This window comes from Pelodiscus sinensis, chromosome 23, assembly GCF_049634645.1.
Source record: "Pelodiscus sinensis isolate JC-2024 chromosome 23, ASM4963464v1, whole genome shotgun sequence".
NCBI lineage: Eukaryota > Metazoa > Chordata > Testudines > Trionychidae > Pelodiscus > Pelodiscus sinensis.
The window spans coordinates 8,102,598-8,123,017 of NC_134733.1; the positions used below are offsets into that span (position 1 = coordinate 8,102,598).

Below are 20,420 nucleotides of genomic sequence, written 5' to 3' on the forward strand. Positions count from 1 at the left end.
GAAGCTGGCTAGGCACTTGAGCAGCTTGGTCCTGATGCCAGGGCGCTGTGTGTGCTTCCTCCCTAGCTACATTGGGCTGGACCACATCTACTCAGGGACCTTTGCTCTGATTGGTGCAGCAGCCTTCCTGGGAGGAGTGGTCCGCATGACGATTAGCCTCACCGTTATCCTGATAGAATCCACCAATGAGATCACCTATGGGCTTCCGATAATGATCACCCTGATGGTGAGCACCATTTCAACGCCCCTTTCGTGGTTCTTGGCTAGACTCTGGCTTCTCACTGCTTGGCTGAGGGAGGCTCCCATGCACATCCATGCTATCCATCGCCTCTCCGCTTTGAGACCCAGGAGTCTTGTGCTCGCAAAGCAGGCCAACTGCTGCTTTTCTGTCTTTGCAGGTAGCCAAATGGACAGGAGACTTCTTTAACAAGGGCATCTATGACATCCACGTGAGCCTGCGAGGGGTGCCGCTGCTGGAGTGGGAGACGGAGGTGGAAATTGACAAGTAAGGACGTGGCTCTTGGCCGTACCGGTGTTGGAGAACTGCTTGTGATTCTCTGGACCAGTGGGGAATGGGGCACCCCTTCCTATGGGACTTCCCTGGAGTGTTGGGGAAGTAGGTGGAGATGGTGCATGAAGCCAGAAGTGGGGTGGGAAAGCTGGGGCTTGAGAAAAGGTAGATGGCGGAGTGATCAGCATCAGGGCTATTAGCCAGGATGGCTAGGAATGGTGTCCCTAGCCTCTATTTCTCTGGAGGTGGGTGACGGGAGGGATCACGTGAGGATTACCTGTTGTGTTCCCTTCCTCTGTAGCATCAGGTGTTGGCCACTGTCGGCAGACAGGGCACTGGGCTAGATGGACCTTTGGTCTGACCCAGAACGGCCGATCTTATGTTCTTAAGGCACTCCTGCGTGCTATCCCTTTCTCTGCCACTGTGGACTGGGAAAGTCACCTGATTTCTCTGGACCTCCTTTTTCCCTCTAGAAACAGCACTAATATCTCACCAAGGTTCTTGGACTGACTGAAGTGCGTTCCCCAGCTACTCCGAGAGCCTCTTTGCTCTTTAAGTGAAGGGAGGCAGCCAAGTGGGCTCTGCCTGACGTGGCTCTAGAACCACTGACCCCAGGGTGCTTTCCCATATACTCAGAGTGCTTCCTGTAGAACGGCACAGCCTAGTGGTGCAACAGGACAGAGCACCGAGGGGCTTGGTGAAAACGTGGGGGCTGTATCTGCTGGTGGCTTCATGTGACATATCTCTTCCTTGGTTTTCTTTCCCTTTCCTGGTGGTGTTGCAGGAACCTTTACGTTGTCTAACATAGGTTGCAGGCTCTTTGGGGCAGGAGCCTTTGTCACCTTGTCTAATGCATCGCGTGCTCCTGCGATGCTAGGTAGGGAACGCAGCTGCCTCCGTAACCTTCGAGCTGCTCTCTGCAGACAGGGTTGGTAGGAAGGGCAAAGGCATCGCAGAAGGGAAATGAGTTGCGTAGGGTTCTCTGAGGCTTGTTCGGCACCGTGCTGCTTTGCAGCTAGCATGTTAGCACCCCCAGGAGCCACGTAGTGACTTCGCATTTCTCCACTGCTTCAGGCTGAGAGCCAGTGATATCATGGAACCCAACCTGACCTACGTGTATCCCCACACCCGGATCCAGTCGCTGGTCAGTATCCTGCGCACGACAGTCCATCATGCCTTCCCTGTGGTGACGGAGAACCGGGGGAATGAGCGGGAGTTCATGAAGGGGAACCAGTTGATCAGCAACAACATTAAATTCAAGGTGAGGAGGAGGTAGCAGCCTGGTGATCTTGGGAATACGGGGCTTTTCACTGATGCTGGAGGGGGGCGGCTTCCTGTGTTGGCCGGGCTGTCAGTGCATGAGTCATGTTGCCTCAGCGTGCGGCTTGTCCATGACTTTGTCCCCACAATACATTGTGTTGTCAGGAAGAGTTTCCCAATATTCTAAGCGTGTGGCAGGAGGGATGGAGTGAAGTTGTCGTACTGCATGAGGAAAGATCTCCATGGGCCATGGTGAAAATTCATTCCAAGGGGACACTGGCAGGGCTGGATGGGAGGGAGTGAAATGCAAGTGAGTTTGCTGGATGGAGCTCTGCTGAGCTCATAGTAGGCCTATTTCATCTCTCGTGCCTCTCATTTTTAGAGAGTGAATCCTGCAGGCCTGGGAGTGCCTGCCAATACAATGCAAGCAATCCCTGGGATAGCTTCCTAGCAGATAGCCCTTTGCTAGCCACATATACTAAAGCGAGGCTTAGATCAGAAAGAGCTCATTCTGGCACTCCGTGGATACAGCCCCGATCTCCCTCTTTTGCACAAGATCCATGTCCCTTGGGTAAAGTTTCTGCCCCCACCCTCTCCAGAAATCCAGCATCCTCACCAGAGCCGGAGAACAGCGCAAGCGGAGCCAGTCCATGAAATCGTACCCCTCGAGCGAGCTGCGCAACATGTGCGACGAGCATGTGGCGACGGAGGAGCCGCCCGAGAAGGAGGATCTGCTGCAGCAGATGCTGGAGAGAAGGTGAGCTGGCTGGAAACAGAGTGGGCTTTATCTAGGGTACTTACGTAGTCCCCTTTACCATAGTAACTGAGCACCTCACAACAACTCACTGTAGGTTAGGCCCAGGCCATTGTACAAACAGGCAGCTGAGAGAGATGTGACTTGCCCAAGGTGAGAACTGTCGCTACCCGAGTCTGTTGCAGAGCAGGGACTTGGACCCCGGACTGCCATGTTGTAGGGCTAGTGCTGTAACCACTAACACATTCTTCCTCTCCCTTTACTCCTGCCTGGTCCTCACCACTCCTCACAGCCTCTCCTTTACTCCTCTAGACTTCCCTGCTGCCGCCTGCTGGGTGTCTAACACCGTCCCCTCTTTCATAAGGGGGGCATGGTGCTTGTGAAACATGCCAGCCCGCTGTGTCTGCAGCACAGACGATGGCAGAGCAAGGTTCCCCCTTGTGTGCCTCGCTTGGCCTGGGTGAGCTCTAAGCTAGCAGCCAGGGTCCTGCTACCCAGATCTGGTTTCAGTGTGGCCAGCAGCCTGCTGGGACTGGGCAGGGTGGAGTTTCATCGTTAGAGCAGGGACTGCAGCTTGGGAAGGCTGTTTTCTGGTTTGCTTCCCCCGCTGAGTTGGGGCAAGTCACTTAACCCTCTTTATCTTGGTTTCGTGATCTGTAGAAGAGATGGGCAAGTGTTTTCCCCAGTGTGAAGCGCTTGGACATGCTTGTATGGAAGGCAATCTGTGCATACAAAGCACTCCCCAGCTTGCCAGACACTATCCTATTCAGGTACTTCCAGGCAGTCCCCATTGTAACCAGTGGTGTGAAATCTGTCACAGGTATACTCCCTACCCCAACCTGTACCCAGACCAGTCCCCCAGCGAAGAGTGGACCATGGAGGAGCGCTTCCGACCGCTGACCTTCCACGGCCTGATTTTGCGCTCGCAGCTGGTTACCCTGCTCGTCCGAGGAGTCTGTTACTCCGAGAGTCAGTCGGTGGGTCTTGTGGATTCTGGGGGAGATGCGGACTCTCCCTGGGAAGGGAGGAATTGGGCAGACTGCATCCCCAGGGGCTGGCATGCAGGGTTTTAAACTCCTCTGTCCTCTTAGAAGCTGCAGTGTGGAACTGGCATCCCTGCTCCCTGTAAATTGAGCACTTGGGAGACCATCCAGGAGAGATTCAATTGCTGCCCAGCTGATTAGCAGAGCACCCACAGCCGGCAGCATGTTTTTCTACTGGTGGTGCACATCTGCATGTGTCTGGGTGCATGCCACAATTTATTCCACACATGGATGGAAAAAATGGGGAGTATTGACTGTGACTCTTCCCTTCTGGCTTCGAAGGGAGGGTTAGGCTATGTAACTGGGCAAGTGCAGGAAAAGGTGCAGACCAAACAATAGCAGCTTCTCTGTGAAAATACATCGTGCACTAGTGACATCCCCTTGTGGAGCAGCCAAAGGTGGAGGGAAGGTCTGACAAACCCTTGTGCACCCATCAGCATGGTGTCTTTGTACCTGGTCTGTCTGCCTCTCCATGGCTTGCTGGACAGACGTCTCTCCGAGCGTGTAGAAAGCAAAACAGTCCAGCCTGTTTGCCCAACTCCTGCATCGTGTCTTGGAGCTGCCTTCCAAAGGGGGGAGTAAACCCCGCAAGGATCGCAGACACGTCAGGCCTTTCCTCTCCTCTGCCAAAACATGGCTCCTTGTGTTGATTTACATGTTCCCTGCTCCACTGAGAGTGATCTCTGAGAACTCTCTCTGGATGTCTGTGTAACTCCCTGAGTGTGTTGGAGGACTGGGGAGAGCTCCAGTCTTGGCTGTGCTCTCGCATGGCTGCGGCTGTTCAGGCACTTGAGGAACACTCTTTAGGAAGGGTAACACTTCTCCTGAGTTGAGTGAGGGCTGTTTTGGGATTGCAGAGCACCAGCCAGCCTCGCCTGTCGTATGCTGAAATGGCTGAGGATTACCCCCGTTACCCAGATATTCATGACCTGGACCTCACGCTGCTGAACCCACGCATGATAGTGGTAAGAGATGCTGATGGGAGCCTGCTGCCGTACAGTGGTGCCCTTTCTCCCTGGTGCATGTTCTTGGGAATGCTCTAAAAACTTCCCTGGCCTGGGGTTACAGAGGCACTTTCTACCTAATCTTACTCCCCCTTCGAATTCTGGTCTCCCTGTACTGCTGCTCTAGCATGAGCCCAAGTTAATGGAGTCCTCTCTGGATGACAGTGATCAAAAATCCTGCACCTCTGATCTCTTGGTCTGAAGTACTCTTCCAACCACTTCGTAGCTCTCTGAGAAATCAATTGCATGTTGGTAGGAGAACAGCTCCTGTTCTCCATAGACTTGGCTCATGGTTCAGATGAATTTGGATCTCCTCCTACTCTTCACTTGTAGCTGTTCAGAGTTTCCCTGCTGGGTTGGACCAACAGGTTCCACCCATTTGCTTGAAAGGGCCCAAGACTCATAGAGTCAACAGGCAAAACAGCACCTCTGTCAACCCCTTGATTCCAGGCAAAGGGAAGTTCACCTTGAAAGTAAATGATTTTGGTATTTCCTTCTTAACTCTCCCCAGGATGTCACCCCTTACATGAACCCATCTCCCTTCACGGTCTCTCCAAACACTCATGCCTCACAAGTCTTCAACCTGTTTCGGACGATGGGGCTTAGGCACTTACCAGTGGTGAATGCAGTTGGAGAGGTGAGTCCTTCCTGCAGCAGTGTCATGGATAAGTGGGAAGCATTAGGGTGCTGCCCCGTGCTCTGTTTCAGCCCCAGGTTGATGTTTAACAAACCCTGTCTGACCGAGCGCGAGATTTGCAAAATTTCACCTGATTGTGTCTGAACCGACATCTGCTCACTTGAAAATCTTCACTCAGGGCTTGTAATATGGTTGAAATCTTCACTTGTCCCTGGTCTGAATCCAGCTCTGGTTGGCTGTGACTGGAAGCTAATGCTATTGCTGTCTTTTCAGGCCTCATGGGATGTGTCTAGACTACATGCCTCCTTCGACGGAGGCATGTAGATTAGCCAGATCGGAAGAGGGAAATGAAGCCGCGATTAAAATAATCGCGGCTTCATTTAAATTTAAATGGCTGCCCCGATCTGCCGATCAGCTGTTTGTCGGCAGATCGGGGGAGTCTGGACGCGATGCCCCGACAAAGAAGCCTTTCTTCATCGACACAGGTAAGCCTCGTGAAACCAGGTTTACCTGTGTCGATGAAGAAAGGCTTCTTTGTCGGGGCATCGCGTCCAGACTCCCCCGATCTGCCGACAAACAGCTGATCGGCAGATTGGGGCAGCCATTTAAATTTAAATGAAGCCGCGATTATTTTAATCGCGGCTTCATTTCCCTCTTCCGATCTGGCTAATCTACATGCCTCCGTCGAAGGAGGCATGTAGTCTAGACACACCCTTAGCCCCTTTCCCAGTAGGCAAGGGTCTGCTTCAGAAAAACCACCACAAGTGATACTACCTATCCTCTGTTGTGGCAGCTACCAAAAGCTGAATGAGTCTCAAAGACTGAAAGCTGCCTGCAGCCCTGGGAATGATCTGCCCAGATTGTGGTTGGGACGTATCTTCTGTCAGGCAGGAACTTGTATTTCTAGGAGCAGAGACAATCATGGATAGAACCAGCTGAATTATCAGGATTTGAGATTAATCATCTTGTGATTTTGCAGTGTACAAATTGCCCAGCAGGTGTCCTCAGCTTCCTATAAACACAGTAAAGAATTAGCAGCCCTCCCATGTGCTGGCGCAGGACAAAACTCCGCAAAGCACAGCCAGGACTAACAGCAGATGTGTAGGGACAGGGTCTATCTTGTGGATTGGCTGAGCTGTTGCAGTGGTGGCTTTCTGGACAGTTTATCATGTGATATGAAGCAAAGTTGCCCCGGAGATTGTACGTGTCATTTTCTTACTTAATGTCTGGAACTAGCTCAGGTGTATTTCAGGGATGTGGTGGGCGAGGAGGAGGCTGCAGAAGCTTTCTCTGAATGCCAGGATTTCTGATGTTTACCCCACTGAGCCTGCTAGTGGAATGCAAACATTGCAAACAAGAGTGATTGAGCGGATAGGCATTTTCTACTGTGACCCAGAGTATGTGAAAGGATCCTAGCACTGATCTTTACATGCCTCCCCATTCTGCTGAACACCTGGTGTTTCTGCCACTGGCCACACTTCACAAGGTTTGTATCTCCCCCCAGCTGTTTGTGAGGCAGAGCGGTGCTCTAGGAGAGGGCAGTGGTGACTTCTCTTTGAAATGGGGAAGCACCCAGCACTTTATCTTGTTCAGCCATAGTCCTCTAGCTCACCAGGGCTTCCTAGAATTTATTGCTGCTACCTTAAGTCTCCTGTGTTACATCTCAGAGTGGTGTTAATGGGCATCTCTCTCTAGTACAGCCATGCGAGGGTTGTGCTGGCCGGAAAGAGCCACCGAATGGACTCTGAGACTAAAAAGGCAATTAACAAGATGAGCTAAAATGTCTTCATCCAGAAATGCCCAATGCTGCTGGCTCATGAGGAGAGTCCAGTACATCTCTGGGCTGGACTCGATCCTTGTATTGGCCCTTTTAGTGCAAGTTAAGCTGGGTAGAAGGGGAAGAGATCTTGGCTTTAGCTGTCTTTGCAGCTGTAGTATAAAGTACTCCCTGACTGTGTTCCTTGCTCTCCCAGATTTCATAGTGAGTGTGGAGCTGTTCTTGTGGGTGAGGGAGGAAGCTGTAGAGGACCTGGCCATGTAAAGCTGGGCCATGAGCAGATGGACAGGTTTGGAAGAGTGGGTGTCTAAAACCAAGCTAACAAATGGCACTGGGGCACTTCTTTCCTAACGAGACACTGAAATGTAACTAGCACCCTCTAGAAATGGACAAAGCCACATATCGGTGATATTAAAGTAAGGGAAAGGTGTTGACTAGAAACAGACTGGAGAGCATCGACACATTGGCCAAAAACAGTCCATTTAGCTGCCTCTTCCTTTCCAAAGTGATGCACTGAGCACCTCCAGTATCCTGAATACAGAGGTGCCCAATTTTTTAAGCACCTGACCTTGAAAAAGTTGGCAGCATTATATAGCACGTGAAGCATTGCAACCTCATGTGGGCAGTATTAAGCCAGTTTGAGATGGAGAAAGTCTGGGTTAGTGACTTGTCCATGGCTTTGACTACATGCAGGGTTTGTACCAGTATAATTTTGGTTAGTGGTATGTCTTTTCTACAGATGTAGCTAAATTGGAACAACCCCTAGGTTGGATGCAGTTACACCAGTATAAATGTCAGTACAGCCAATTCTCCTTCCTATATGGTTACAGCTATAAAGTCTCTTTATACTCATAGGGTTTGCGACCATTAGCAACCGGTATAGCTACATTGGCCTAACTTGGTGTGTAGACAAGCCCTGAGAAAAGGAATCAGGTCAGAGAAGGGAATAGAACTTGAACCGTCTAGACCAGCCATCTCGGAGAATTGCCTTAGATTTCTCACCTGGTTTTTCAGGTCAGCCAGAAAAAACACTACTGCCTCCTCTCCTCCACCAAGCCCTTGTCTCTTGATGTGACTGACTTGTACACTATCCTCTCTCCCTTCACCAGATTGTTGGAATAATAACTCGACACAACCTGACTCATGAATTTCTGCAGGCAAGACTGAGACAGCACTACCAGACCATTTGACCCTGCTGCCGGTACGGCTCCCTTCTTCCTCCAAGCCTGCACGTGCCCTTGCTTTCTGCTTGGACGCCCCATGTCCAAGGACAGGACAGTGGGTTTCTCTCTCACATAGACTGTGGACCAGAGGACATCTTGCTCATGGAGACTAGAGGAGCGATTTGAGACCAGAGCTGCTAGCTGGCCTCAGAGAGGTGCTTTGTTTGACTGCTCTTTGCCAAAATGCTTTTTTCTCTCCAGCTGTCTCTTTCATCAGAAGTTGCCCTGCACTGCTCTTCCTATAGAAATGCCTACAGTTTGGAGAGTAAAAATAACACCGGCTCCACCACGTCCCATATGAAGGAGTGCAGCCAATTTCTTCTCTCACTTGTTGATTTCTTCTCCGTCCTTTCTTTGCTGCAGTAGTTGCCTTACTGTCACGAGAAGGGCTTGTTGTCAAAGCTATCAGTGGCAACATCAGACCTCCTTTGGGGGTAGGGTGGGGAATTTTCTGCCGTTGGGAACTCTTAAATTGCCCAGGTTTTTCACTCTTGCTCCATGTTTTTCAGTTCAGTTCTTAAAGCTCCTAATTTCTTAATATCCTTCAGGTGCTGGAATCCCCGCTGTGGATTTGTCTGATAGCAACTAGCTGCTGAGAGCATCTGGGCAAGCTAAGAATCCAAAACAACTTGGTTCTAATGCCTGTTCTGGATAAACCCTTAACACACTGACAAAACAACATGGAAGAGAGAAATCCCTTCCCCTTCATTTGCTGCTTCCCCTTACAAGAGAAGCCTTTTATCAGGCACTCTTGTCCCTTCCTTGTAATACTATGTTGCACCTCTATGGTGCATTACCTAGTGCTCTGCTGCAGAGACCCAGTGATAGGAGCCTGGTTTCACTTGGGGGTTCTGGATTTCAAGGCATCTCTACTGCCAGGGCTGTGGAGGTGGAGGAAATCTCTCTCACCCCCCAAGCATTGAGCTGCCCATGGAGAAGAGCATGAGCATTACTTCTCCAGCTCAGATTCCCAGCCTCTGGCAGCTGTGCGGGTTTACTTTAGTTTCATGAAACAAGATGATGTGATTTGTGCTGCTGCCGGACAGAAGGAGCCTGGGGAGGTTGAGGCTGCCAGCCAGCCAGAGCTTTGCAGGGAGGTTAGTGGAAGGACTGTCGGCAGCTCTCAGCGTTTGGGATGCTTGCGATAGCAGACTCACCTGCCGGGTACCGTCAGCACCAAGAAGCTGGTCAAAGCCAGTCTGATGCTCTAGCAGGCACCATCCTGGCCAGTACCTGTCGTTCTAGGGGCTACGGAACTGATTGGCTTGCTAAAGCACAGAGCACGCTTGCTCACCTGGGGATGGCATCCCAGACAATTTTCCCCAGAACCCTCTTACCAGCCCTCTGGTTAACTTGTTTCATGGTACTGCATGAAACTAGCTAGCTGTGGAAGAAGCTGCTCGTTTAGGAGTCTGGCTTATTCTAAAACTGAGCCGTCTGGAGGGATGGAAAACTCAGTTGTCACGTGTCCATTGCAGAGCCTGTGATCTTTGATTTTGTCTAGGGACTCTGTGTGTTCCCTCGCTGGGCAGCGCTATGGCAGAGGTTGCGTTGCTCTCATTGCTTTAATTGAAGAGGAGTTAGCGTGCAGAGAGCGCATGTGTCGCACGCTGGGCCTTTCGTTAAGCAGGTTTCTTCTAGGAATTGGTGAAGCTTTCCCCTGTATTGGTTGTGGATGGCTGAGTTGGTACGGGCAGATCGAGTGTCTGGGGATAGCTACATGATACAAAGGAGGCGATAACTCTGCCGTGTTGGCATTAGAACCTGTAACCAGCCACAGGACTCAGCTACATATTGGTTTATTCATTGTGGTGGTTTTCTTCTAGTCTCCCCTCTCCCCCGCGCAATCTAGCAGACTGGAGGTTTTGGCCCTTCTTGCATATCCTGCTGAGCGGAGAGGGAAGAGCTTTGCTGTGTGTAGAGCAAAACTTCCCTTCAGCACATGACATTCCCCCTGCTGGGTCCATCTGGTCGTAGCAGGTACCATCCCAGTTTTGCATGCCGGCCAAGAGGGTGCCCTGTGTGATTCAGGTGCATCGAACACCCCCGGCTTGTGACAGCTGTTCTGTCTCCGCCACAATTGCAAATAGCCTGTGTGCTCAGGAGACCCTTCTGCACTAGCCCTGAAGGGGGGAGGGTTGACCTTTCCGCATGCCAGATAGACGGAATGACATTTTCCCAAGGCCATCACCTATCTCCTACCTCTTCCCCTGGGGCTCCAGAGCTGTGGTGGGAGTGGCCCATACCAAGATGGCTCAGTCCTGGCTGGCCAGGTAGTTCTTCAGGGAGAGCTTTGGTTAGAGGAGTCTAAATGACTGTCAAGGGGGTTGACTTGGGCTTGTGCTTTTGACATAGAGGGTGCCTTGTGCTATGTAAACAGACTAACGATGTAACGATGGTCGGCCTGTTTCGCCCATATGTAGAGCAGGCCTGCAAGTAACTTGCTTTCCCTCTGCTTTGGGCCAGGGGCCAGTAGTTTCTGTAGCTGGAAAGAGACTGAACTTGTCCCAGAAACTCTAGGACCTTTCCCTCCTCGCCCCAGGTGAATGGGATGTTCGAAATATGCTTGTGTTGAACTAGCTTCCAGTCCAGAGGGATCTGGCTCCTGCACAGTCCCCCCCATCACTGGTGTGTGGCCTTGTACACAGTCTTATCTCTTCATTAGCCCAGCGAGAGACCTGGTTCTTCCTCCTCTATTCAGATGCTATGTGGGAGTTCAGCCTCTCTCCCGCCCCCTCCCCCCTAATAAAATAGGGCTTGTTAATTTTGTCAGTCGCCTTCACCAGGCATGTCCGGTTTGCTCAGTACATGAGGCGTGGCAGTATATTTTGCCAAACCACGTCTTGGCCTCACTAGTGAGTTGTGGTGCGAGGAGCCCCAGGCCAGCCAAGCTGAAACATCTCGCTCTGGTACATCTGAGCCCTGGCCTTAGTGAAGGCTGCTGGACTCCAGCCTGTGCTCAACCGCACTTGCTCTGCCCAAGCATCCATCCTACTGGTAACTGCTGTGCAAGGAAAACATTTCCTTTCACTGCTACAGCCAGGAGAATGTGTAACTGGCCGCAGTGGGACTCTGCCAGCTGCTTTAAAGGGAATCCACAAATGGACGTGCCCCTGCTCAGCAGTCTTGTCTATGGGCCATAGCAGGGAAATTTCCTTCCTGAAGTAAGGCAGTTCCGGGGTGCCCCTCTCTGAGTGTGGTTCTGAGATGCAGCACTTGCCTCTGCCGCTTATCACGATTGCACAGGATCCCGGATCCTCTCTTCCATCGAGACTTCTCAGACATCGCAGACCACTGCACTCCCTTCTCCCCAACCTTAACTGCTTGTTGTCTGCCCCTGACGGCTAAGCAGCTCACTAGACCGGTGCCTGTAATTCTTATCAGAGTAAAACAGAGAGAGAGTCCACATCGTGGGTCAGTATTGATGGCAAACGCGCAGGCGAGCAGACGGCACTGCTTCCTGTGCAGCGTCTTAACTCTTCTGTGCTACGAGCCACGCCGGTGGCAGTCACGTATCATTTTATTTTGCACTGTTTTGTTACCAGATGATGTAAGCTAATTCCACGGTGTATATAAACTGTATTTTTTTTAAATTTGTATGAATATATATTTTTATTTGAACTTTGGCACTTGGGATGTGGTCTTGTCACCGTAAACTGTCTGAGTAAAATGTCTGTGTCCTTCTGCAACTGCTGGGCCTCGTGATCTTCTTCCTCCCCATTGCATGGGTGGTTTACACTTTATTCGTTCTATTTTCATCCCAATAATAAAAATGGTCGAACAGCTGCAGAGCCAAGGACATGTGTTTTCAAGGTAGGTAGTCATTCGGGCTGTTTGCTGTGTATGCTTTCTGGGCCGGGCCCCTCACTGTTTGTACTAGAAGGCAGTTGCAAATAGGCATCACCCAACTGCTTCAAATCAATGGTTAATCTAGACCCAAACCTCTCTGGCAGGGGCCAGTCCCAGCTGCTTAGCTGAAAGGGAGACACATGTTTCCGGGCAATCTTTTCCCCCTTTCCCCAAGTTCAAAATTTGGTCTTTGGTAGGGATAGCTCAGTGGTTTGAACATTGGTCTGCTCAACCCAGGGTTGTGAGTTCAATCCTCAAGGGGGCCAGTTAGGGATCAGGCAAATTTGTCAGGGACGGTGCTTGGTCCTGCCGTGAGGGCAGGGGAGTGGACTCAATGACCTCTTGAGGTCCCTTCCAGCTCTGAGATTGGTAATACAGGTTGAAGAACATGTAGAGGCTGCATATGACGATAATGTGTTTATCCTTTTCAAAGCCCGTTTGCTTTAATCGTTGCTGCGGTGTGACTGGCGCGTCACACTGGCCAGAAGTCTGGTCCTTTTTGGAATCCTGCTAAACTTGCGCCTAACGCATTAATTTCAACAGAGGATGGTGCCACTGCTCCTGGACCTAGTTCCATACTCAGTTACTTGATGGGCTAGCTTTGCCATTGATTACAATGGTAACAAGATTGGTCCCATGTGGTTTGTAAATTGGCCCTAACACCCGAGAGCTCATCTGCTTTGTTAGCTAGCCTTCCCCTCCCTCCTTCCCCTGCCCAATAAGCTTTAAAAAATCCAGAGAGAAGTAAGGTATCCTGCCTTTTCCTTAGTGGAGGCAAGTCATCCATATTGGTGGTGCTCTAATTTCATCCTGAGCACTTGCAAGGAGTCCCGGGGGTGGTTTTATCTCAAGCAGCTGCGTTCTCTCCCACTGCCCTACAGAAAACACTAGCTGAAACAAAGCACAGCTTAGCCTTAGGCCTGGCAGAGCTGCCCAAGGTGTAGAACCCTGTGCAGATACAAAAATGTGGATCCACATCCACCAGGCTCAACTCATCCGATCCACAATCCGTGTTCTGGATTTTACTTGCATCTGTGCAGCAAACCCTGGGGAGGGGAGCACAGATGAGCAAGGATGGGGCAGGGAAGAGGCAGGCAGCACAAAAGCAGGGACTTTGGGGATAAGGGGCAGCAGGGACCTGGGTCTGGGCTCTGCAAATCAGTGCTGGTCAGAAAAGAGGGGGGCTGGGCAGGGCTGGCACTCAGCCCCTCATGCAGGGAGACTTAGGATGGAGCTTGTCCTTTCCTTGCCTGCAATGCAGGGGCCTGTTCTGGTGCTCCCCCCATCCTTGGCCAGGCAGAGGGTGGGGAGAGCCCTGCATGGGTCTCTGCTCCCCGATTGGCAGATATGCAGGGCTTGACTAAGGTGTATCCTAAAATGTAATTTATGGGGGTGGCAGCAGCAACATCAGCCCTCCCCCTGAGTTACCAACCAGTATGTCAATGCAGCCGAGAGCGAGACCCTCTCCTGGGTAGGGTTGCCAGATGGTTTCGCCAAAACTACCAAACATCTCTCTCCCCCCGAAAAAACACTAGGGAAAAAATTCTGTTGGGGGGGGGGGGGCGAAAGGGAGGGAGCCAAAGTTGAGCAAAAAAAAAGGACTCCAAGTTATTTAATAATAATTAATAAAACAGCACGACCCCTTTCAGAGTGCCTGCAGAGTTAGAATAGGGATAGGAACGGGAGCGGTTGAGCACTAAGACCTAGGGAAGGCATTGCTTCCCCTTAGGCTTTTTGCTGGTGGCCATTTTGTTTTCTTGATCAAGCCAGAACACCACTTCCCTGCGGAACCAGGTAAGCTGGGGTTGTTGGGGACCCAGGCCGGACCCCTGGGCTGGGAAAAAAATCAGAAAGTACTGGACATTTTAGGTGTCCGGTATTTTCTGAATTTTTTTACCGGACAGGAGGTGAAAATACCAGACTATCTGGGTCAATACCAGACACCTGCAACCCTACTCCTGAGTGGGTGGGTTGGGAAAATTCTAGGGCACCAAGCATCTCTTGGCAGGGAAGGACTGGAGGAGTCAGGCCCAAGGGACAGACGGGGACACTCCTGCCCCTTGGACAGTGGGGATGTTCCAAATTTGGGTTAGTGACTGTGGGTGAAATTGCAACTACTCTGGCCCTAGTCTCTTGCTCTTCTGGGTCAGGGAAGATGTGCTGGGTGGGAGGGAAACCTTTACTCCATCAACACTCCTCCTCCTTCCCCCTTGTCACAGTGTGCTGGGGTGGGACTAGGATCTGCCTTTTTCGATTTCTGTCTCGGGTGTCATGTAAAAATGAGGAAACAGGCTCGGTTTCTCTGAATGGGGCCAAGGCAGCCCTGGGCCATGGTGGTCACCTGACAGCTCAGTGCAGCTGCAGCTACCTTCTGTCAGAAACATCCCCCCAGATACAAAATGGACGCTGTGCACTTGGCTGCAGCATGGCCTGCTTAGGGCCTCGGCCTGTGCTGTGGGGTCAAGGTTGTATATAGGCCAGCGGGTTATTTCCTAGGACGGAAGCAGTGAGTGTCTTTCTGACGGAAGGAAGGAGTAAGCTGATTGGAAATGTCCTTCCGTGCCCTGGGTTTTATACTCTGCACAGCTGAGTTAATACAGCAGCTATAATAGGGTTACACTTAAACCAGCCTGCTGCCTCGACTCAGGCTTAAATGGGGTTTTTAGGCTTGTTAAATCCCAGCACTCATTAGACCCCAGTACCCTTAAATTACTTACATATACCAGGTGTCTTACTGCAGTTCAGTGAGGTTTTGTCACGGTCTTCTAGCTGCATGTGAGGTGTGTTTTTACAGGGTTTGAAAAAATTAACCGTAGCCTTTTTATTGTACTCATTTATTTGATGGGGCAAGCAAAAAAAACACAGCTCTGCACTTTCTGTCCAAGGTGCTGAACTCTAGGCTGGAATTCTTTCCAGTGCCAAGGGACTGATGATATCCTTTAACGCTTACGATTCAGGGAGAAAGCCACCATCCTGTGCTAAGGTTGGGAGGGTAAATTGTTTGCAAACAGGTGAAGACAGATGGCAGCTTCACTTCATCTACTGTACCTGCTGCAATGCAAGTCACCAATGCGGTGCTAAGAAGATGCAGCTGATTTTGACAGCACTTTGATCTTCGGGGCTCTGAGGAAGATGTTGAGGATTGCCCGCGTCTCCAGATACAGCTTCAAAACTGAAGGAGAGAGAAGAGACCAGCAGATGCAGGAGTGGGACATTTCTCTTTAGGGGGACTTATTTGTGCCAGCGGAGCATAACCTGCTGGTGAGTTTTACAGGTATGGAACTTTAGCTCAAGCCTATCAACCGATGCGTTTATCTCTAAAGGTCCCTGACTCAATCACCAGCGTGGTGCTCAAGAGGACAGCCATCATGATTGCACCTAGAACCATCAAGAGCAGGTCCCCCATGTGCTAGATGCTGTACATGCCCACAACAGCTAACTGCGCTGGAGACCTGCCTGTCTACAGAAGGGCTGGGGAAGTTTTTTTGGGTCGGGGGGGGGGGGGGGGGGGGGCTCTGAAAAAAATCAGTCAGGGGCTGCACAAAAGTGTGAAGCAAAAACCTACATCCACATTCCCCTCGCACACCAGAACTTGGGGGGTTCCCTATGCTTTGCAGTGGGGCCAAAAAATGAGGGAGCTGCCGGGAAGCAGACTTGGAGTGTGAGGTCTGGGTGGAAGGGAGGGTGTAGGAGTGGGTTGGGATTGGTGGGTCTGGGAGGGAGAGAGGTTGCAGAAGCAGTGTGGGGTCTGGGCAGAAGGGGGGGGCTGCAGGGCTGGAGCATCAGCTCCCCAATCCTGAGGGAGAGCCCTGAGGAGCCCGATCCAGGCGAGCTGGGGGCCGGACCCGGACCATGCTTTTCCCCATCCCTGGTCTAAATAAGTGAGGCAGATCGCGAGGGGGAGAATTCTCTCCATTTCCCAGAGGGTGAATTGGGCTAGAAAGAGATGACGCCACTTGCCCGGGGTGCACTGTAGCAGAGCCAGGGTTTGATTTGTGTTCCACCACTCAACAATCTTTGCTCTTAAAAATAAACCATCGGAATTGGAACCAATGCAACACATGGTTTCAAAGGGTGGATAAAGACAGGAGCAACTTAACCTGCTACTGGTGCCTCGGCAACTCTTTCCCGCCAAGCCATCCAGCAATATTCCTCTTTTCTCTGTTATTCTTTTCCCTCCCACTCCCTCCTCCTCCCATCTACAGCTGGGCTGCTGCTGTTTTACATGCTTGGGCCACCCCTCTGTCCTGATCCCATCCCGAGAGAGGTCGGAAGCTGTTTCCCCTCTGGTAGCTCGCTTACGCTTTGACTGTGGCCTTCCCATGCTTTGTGGTAGGGGCGGGACATTTCTCTGCCCTCTTCTTAGGGGGATGATTATCCCTAGCTGGGATCTTAAAGTGCTGAGAAGGTAACAGGCATCCACAACCTGTGCTCCCAAATGTTGCCAGAGCACGGCAGCTTGAGCTGAATAGGTAAAACCTGGCTAAGACAGGAGTGAGAAGTGGGTGTGGCAGGCAAGGCATAAATCTTTATATCCTTGAATTGGTCGAGCACTGAGGCCATTGAGATGTTTAGAGGGGTCCACTGTGGGCTTTGGCATCATTACAGAGCGTTCTTGGGTGAGACCAGGATCTGGAAGAGGTGCGTTAGCTAAGTGATGACTTTGCACTCAGCATAGACAAGGACGGGGGGGTTTGGCGCCGTGCTGGCTAGTTCGTTACTCCTCACTAGGCTGGGATGTCACCGTGAGTAGGTAACATGATGCTGCAGAGGCTTTGCTCTGCGTTCTCGGCCTCAGGCTGGTTGACCCTGAGGCTATGATCTACCCCAGAAAGATGGTGTATTGAGGACATGCCCCGTGAATGAGTTGCTGGAATGACAAAAGGCTGCATTTGAGTCTAAGGAGGGTAAATTTGCTGGCAGTGATACCATTCAAATAGCAGACAAGTTGCCAATGGGAAGAGCAAGTAGAACCCCCTCAGTCTGATTGGAAAAGCCAGCCTGAGCAGAACAGTGAAGGGGGCCCTGCTATGCTGACCCCCCACAAATGAGCTCTGACGTCTCTGATACTTAGGGTGGGAAATTCCATTGCTCTGGAAGCAAATGCATCACCCTGGAAAGGATTCTGCCTAGGGTGGTTCTTCTGGCGCCCAGGACATTGGTGTCTGAGGGTGCGTCTGCACAGCAGGGCTTACCTCCAAATAAGCGACGCAAATTGAGCTGTGTCAATTGCATAGCTTATTTCAAAATAGCTTATTTCGAAGTGTCTGCACAGCTCTTATTTCAAAACCGAGCACTCTTCCTCCGACTTGACCTGTTCCTCCTACAATGAGGATTACAGAGGTTGAAGTAAGAAGTCCTCCAGCTTGACCGTATTTCAACATTATTGCAAAATAACTGCCGGCTGTGTGGACGTGGGCTTAGTTATTTCGAAATAAGGCCAGTCATTTTGAAATAATGTTGCTGTGGAGACCTATCCTGAGTGCGCTCTTCCACCGGTTAAATGGGGGCACCGAATTCCAGGGACTGAGCCAGAAGAGGACAGTTTTCATTATTGTCTAAAAATTAAAATGTCCTATAAAAGTTCAAAAAAGGCAGGTAAGGCCGAGTGTCACCCACTGCACTGTTAGTTGAACCCCAAACCCATTTCATGTCCCACTGTTTTCTAAATTATCCACCTAGGTGGACACAGCAGCAAGAGAGTTGTGGCAGGTGACCCCTCAAAACCCAGCATCCATCTTTCAGCCTGGACCACTCAGTGCACCTGAAACTTCCCAGGAACTTTGCCCAGACCATGAGCTTGCTTCTTCCTTACTCTACTTGGTATTCAGTCCCCCAGCTGTGCTTGGGTGATTCTAGCCATTCCCTCCCTCTCTTACCCTGTAGCCGTTGCATCCAAGGCCACTCTGGGCTCCTATTCTGTCTATCCGTTGGCCGAAGCAATCCGAGAACCTTCTCATGCTGCGGGGCGAGTTCAGCAGGGCTCGCAGCTTGCTCCTCGGGGCGGAAAGAGGTTTCTCTGGCAGCTCCCAGCTGTTGTGCCCGTAGGCAAGGCCTTCTCTCTGGGGTCTAGCGTATTCATTGTTCCGCAGAGCATCGTTTGCGGCTTCCTCGTTGTGCTCATTCATGTCGTGGGACAGGCCTGTGTCTGCTTCTTCGGAGGGGCCCTTGCTCTGCAGGAGATCCAGCAGGGTCTGCAATGTAGAGACCAGCAGCAGAGGGGAGAGCATTACCCTAGGGGCTGTGCACACCTTCCCCACTCCCCCAGCCCCAGGTGGCAGTGTGTTTGGACAGGCACGCCTGCTGCCCTACCTTGAAGTCGGCAAGTTCAGCGGAAGAGGCCGAGCTGTACATGGGATGAGCTTTAGCTCTTCCTGTGGGCTTCATGGTGAGCAGCAGCAGCAACAGCGAGAACCGGAGAGCAGCCGTAGTCCACCAGCCCATGCCGCAGTCCAAGTTGGGCTCCAGCGTTTAGCCCCCTCTCGCTATGGGCTGCGATCTTGACCCCTCCCTTTTTATACCCACGGAGTCGGCAGGCGGAATGCCCAAGGAATGAAGCCCACTGCATTCCGTCACTTGTCCGCGATGAAGGAGCTGAGGCTGGAGATGGCAGAAGATTCCCTTTTAAAGTTATCCAGTCTGTGTCTGGCTGTCAGGGGGCGGCGAAGCTACATTGGCCCCAGCAGAGCGATGGCCGTGAGGGCTGCATTCCTGTTGATTTGTCTCAAGAGGTTTCACACTTCCAAGGTGTGAGAGAAGCACCAAAAAACACCCCCCCCCCCCCACCCCCTTTATCTCTCAGCCCTGCATCCGGATTCTTGCTTCCTAACAATGGAAACAATGAGGCAAGTGTTGGACAACTGGCCAGCAAACCTGGAATGGGCCTGGCGGGGGTGTCCAGATATGTAAAGGCGGCACCATGAAAGGATGCCGGAGAACTGGCCACAGAGCTACCATTAAAGCCAGGGACCTAGACTTGTTGGGACAGATTGTCAGCTGGTGTAAATCACTGGAGCTCTGTGGGGCCAGATCCATGTAAAACGGGAGTTCATGCACCAGCCAAGTATCTGTCTCTTAAACTTCTGTCCCGTTCCTTGTGGGCACAGAACCGTGCAACACCCCTTTCAGCATGATGACAGGGCTTCCGGCTCTTACCGCCTGAGACCAGGGATCTCATTCAAGAATGGTGCTAGGAAGGAAGCCGAACAAGGATAGAGAAGGAAAGAAAAATCCTCATATGCTCTTTTCAGACAGACCCAGCATCCTAGTTTGGGCAAAGATTGCAGCACAGGCGTGAGAGGGGTGTAAAGTGTCAGGGCAATTTTGTGTTTCACACCAACTTCTTGTAACTAATCTATCTGCTGAAGGGCAAAACGGCTGGATTTTGAATTTCCTTTCACATTTACCATTTGCATTGATTTCAAGTGTCTTCAAGAGTGTTAGAAGGAGGAGGGGGAAAAATTGTTCTTGGCCTCTGAGGACAGGACAAGCAGCAATGGACTTAAACTGCAGCAAGGGAAGTTTAGGTTGGACATCAGGAAAAACTTCCTGCCTCTCAGGGTGGTGAAACACTGGATTAAATTGCCCAGGGGGGTTGTGGAATCTCCATCGCTGGAGATATTTAAGAGCAGGTTAGACAGGTCTGTCAGGGATGATCTAGACGGTGCTTGGTCCTGCTATGAGGGCAGGGGACTAGACTTGATGAGCTGTCGAGGTCCCTTCCAGTTCTAGGATTCTATGATTAACCAGTGAGTCTGCAGATGTTACTGTTGCATTAAAGGAGTCAGGTGTTCTTAAGGGGGACTCTATAGGACTGGCCTCAAACCAGCTGCCTCTAGCTCCCTTTGGGATCTTAGTCAAGTAACAGGACCTCTCTGTCCCAGTCTCCCTCTTTGGTGATGGCGGTGATACATTTCTGATTTTTGAGGCCCTGCTCCGGGCCTCTGGCACCTCCTTCACTCTCGCTATAAAATAACAACAAAGATTGGTAGCTATTAAATTGCATTGGAAACCAGGGGGGTGCTAGCAGGGTCTCAAAAATGGGAATCATCTAATAAACAGGACCTCGTTAGATGACTTCATTCTCCAGGTCTCTAGGCACTGTAGCCTGTCTCATGCAGACAGGGTGGCACTGGTCCTAGACCTTTGATCTGGGATTACTGGGCTTGTGATGCTGCAGAAATAGAATCATAGAATACTAGGACTGGAAGGGACCTCGAGAGGTCATCGAGTCCAGTCCCCTGCCCTCATGGCAGGACCAAGCACCGTCTAGACCATGGGCTCCCAAACTGGGGAGCATGCCCCCCTGGGGGTGTGTGAAGAAATTTCGGGGGGGGGGGGCACAAGGTGACCCAACCTCCCC

The 20,420-nt window shown here is 51.3% G+C and overlaps 2 protein-coding genes across 3 annotated transcripts in view; one reads left to right on the forward strand and one right to left on the reverse strand.

Moving 5' to 3' along the window:
- CLCN6 (chloride voltage-gated channel 6) overlaps positions 1 to 11,995 on the forward strand; it is a 28,564-nt gene extending 16,569 nt beyond the window's left edge. For both annotated transcript variants that reach the window (XM_075906604.1, XM_075906603.1), the window contains exons 16-23: positions 67 to 226; positions 399 to 505; positions 1,586 to 1,772; positions 2,371 to 2,528; positions 3,346 to 3,502; positions 4,426 to 4,533; positions 5,084 to 5,209; positions 8,096 to 11,995. In XM_075906604.1, the coding sequence (XP_075762719.1) occupies positions 67 to 226; positions 399 to 505; positions 1,586 to 1,772; positions 2,371 to 2,528; positions 3,346 to 3,502; positions 4,426 to 4,533; positions 5,084 to 5,209; positions 8,096 to 8,176 (1,084 nt within the window). In that variant the 3' untranslated portion in view covers positions 8,177 to 11,995. The remainder of the gene's footprint in view (positions 1 to 66; positions 227 to 398; positions 506 to 1,585; positions 1,773 to 2,370; positions 2,529 to 3,345; positions 3,503 to 4,425; positions 4,534 to 5,083; positions 5,210 to 8,095) is intronic.
- Positions 11,996 to 15,094: 3,099 nt separating this feature from the next.
- Positions 15,095 to 18,528, reverse strand: LOC102448016 (natriuretic peptides A-like). The gene is made up of 3 exons (XM_014575886.3): positions 18,371 to 18,528; positions 17,938 to 18,252; positions 15,095 to 15,230 (listed from the first exon to the last, which is right to left on the reverse strand). Exons 1-3 carry the CDS (start codon positions 18,500 to 18,502, stop codon positions 15,225 to 15,227), a joined length of 453 nt encoding a protein of 150 aa, XP_014431372.2. The 5' UTR covers positions 18,503 to 18,528; the 3' UTR covers positions 15,095 to 15,224.
- Positions 18,529 to 20,420: the final 1,892 nt, after the last annotated feature.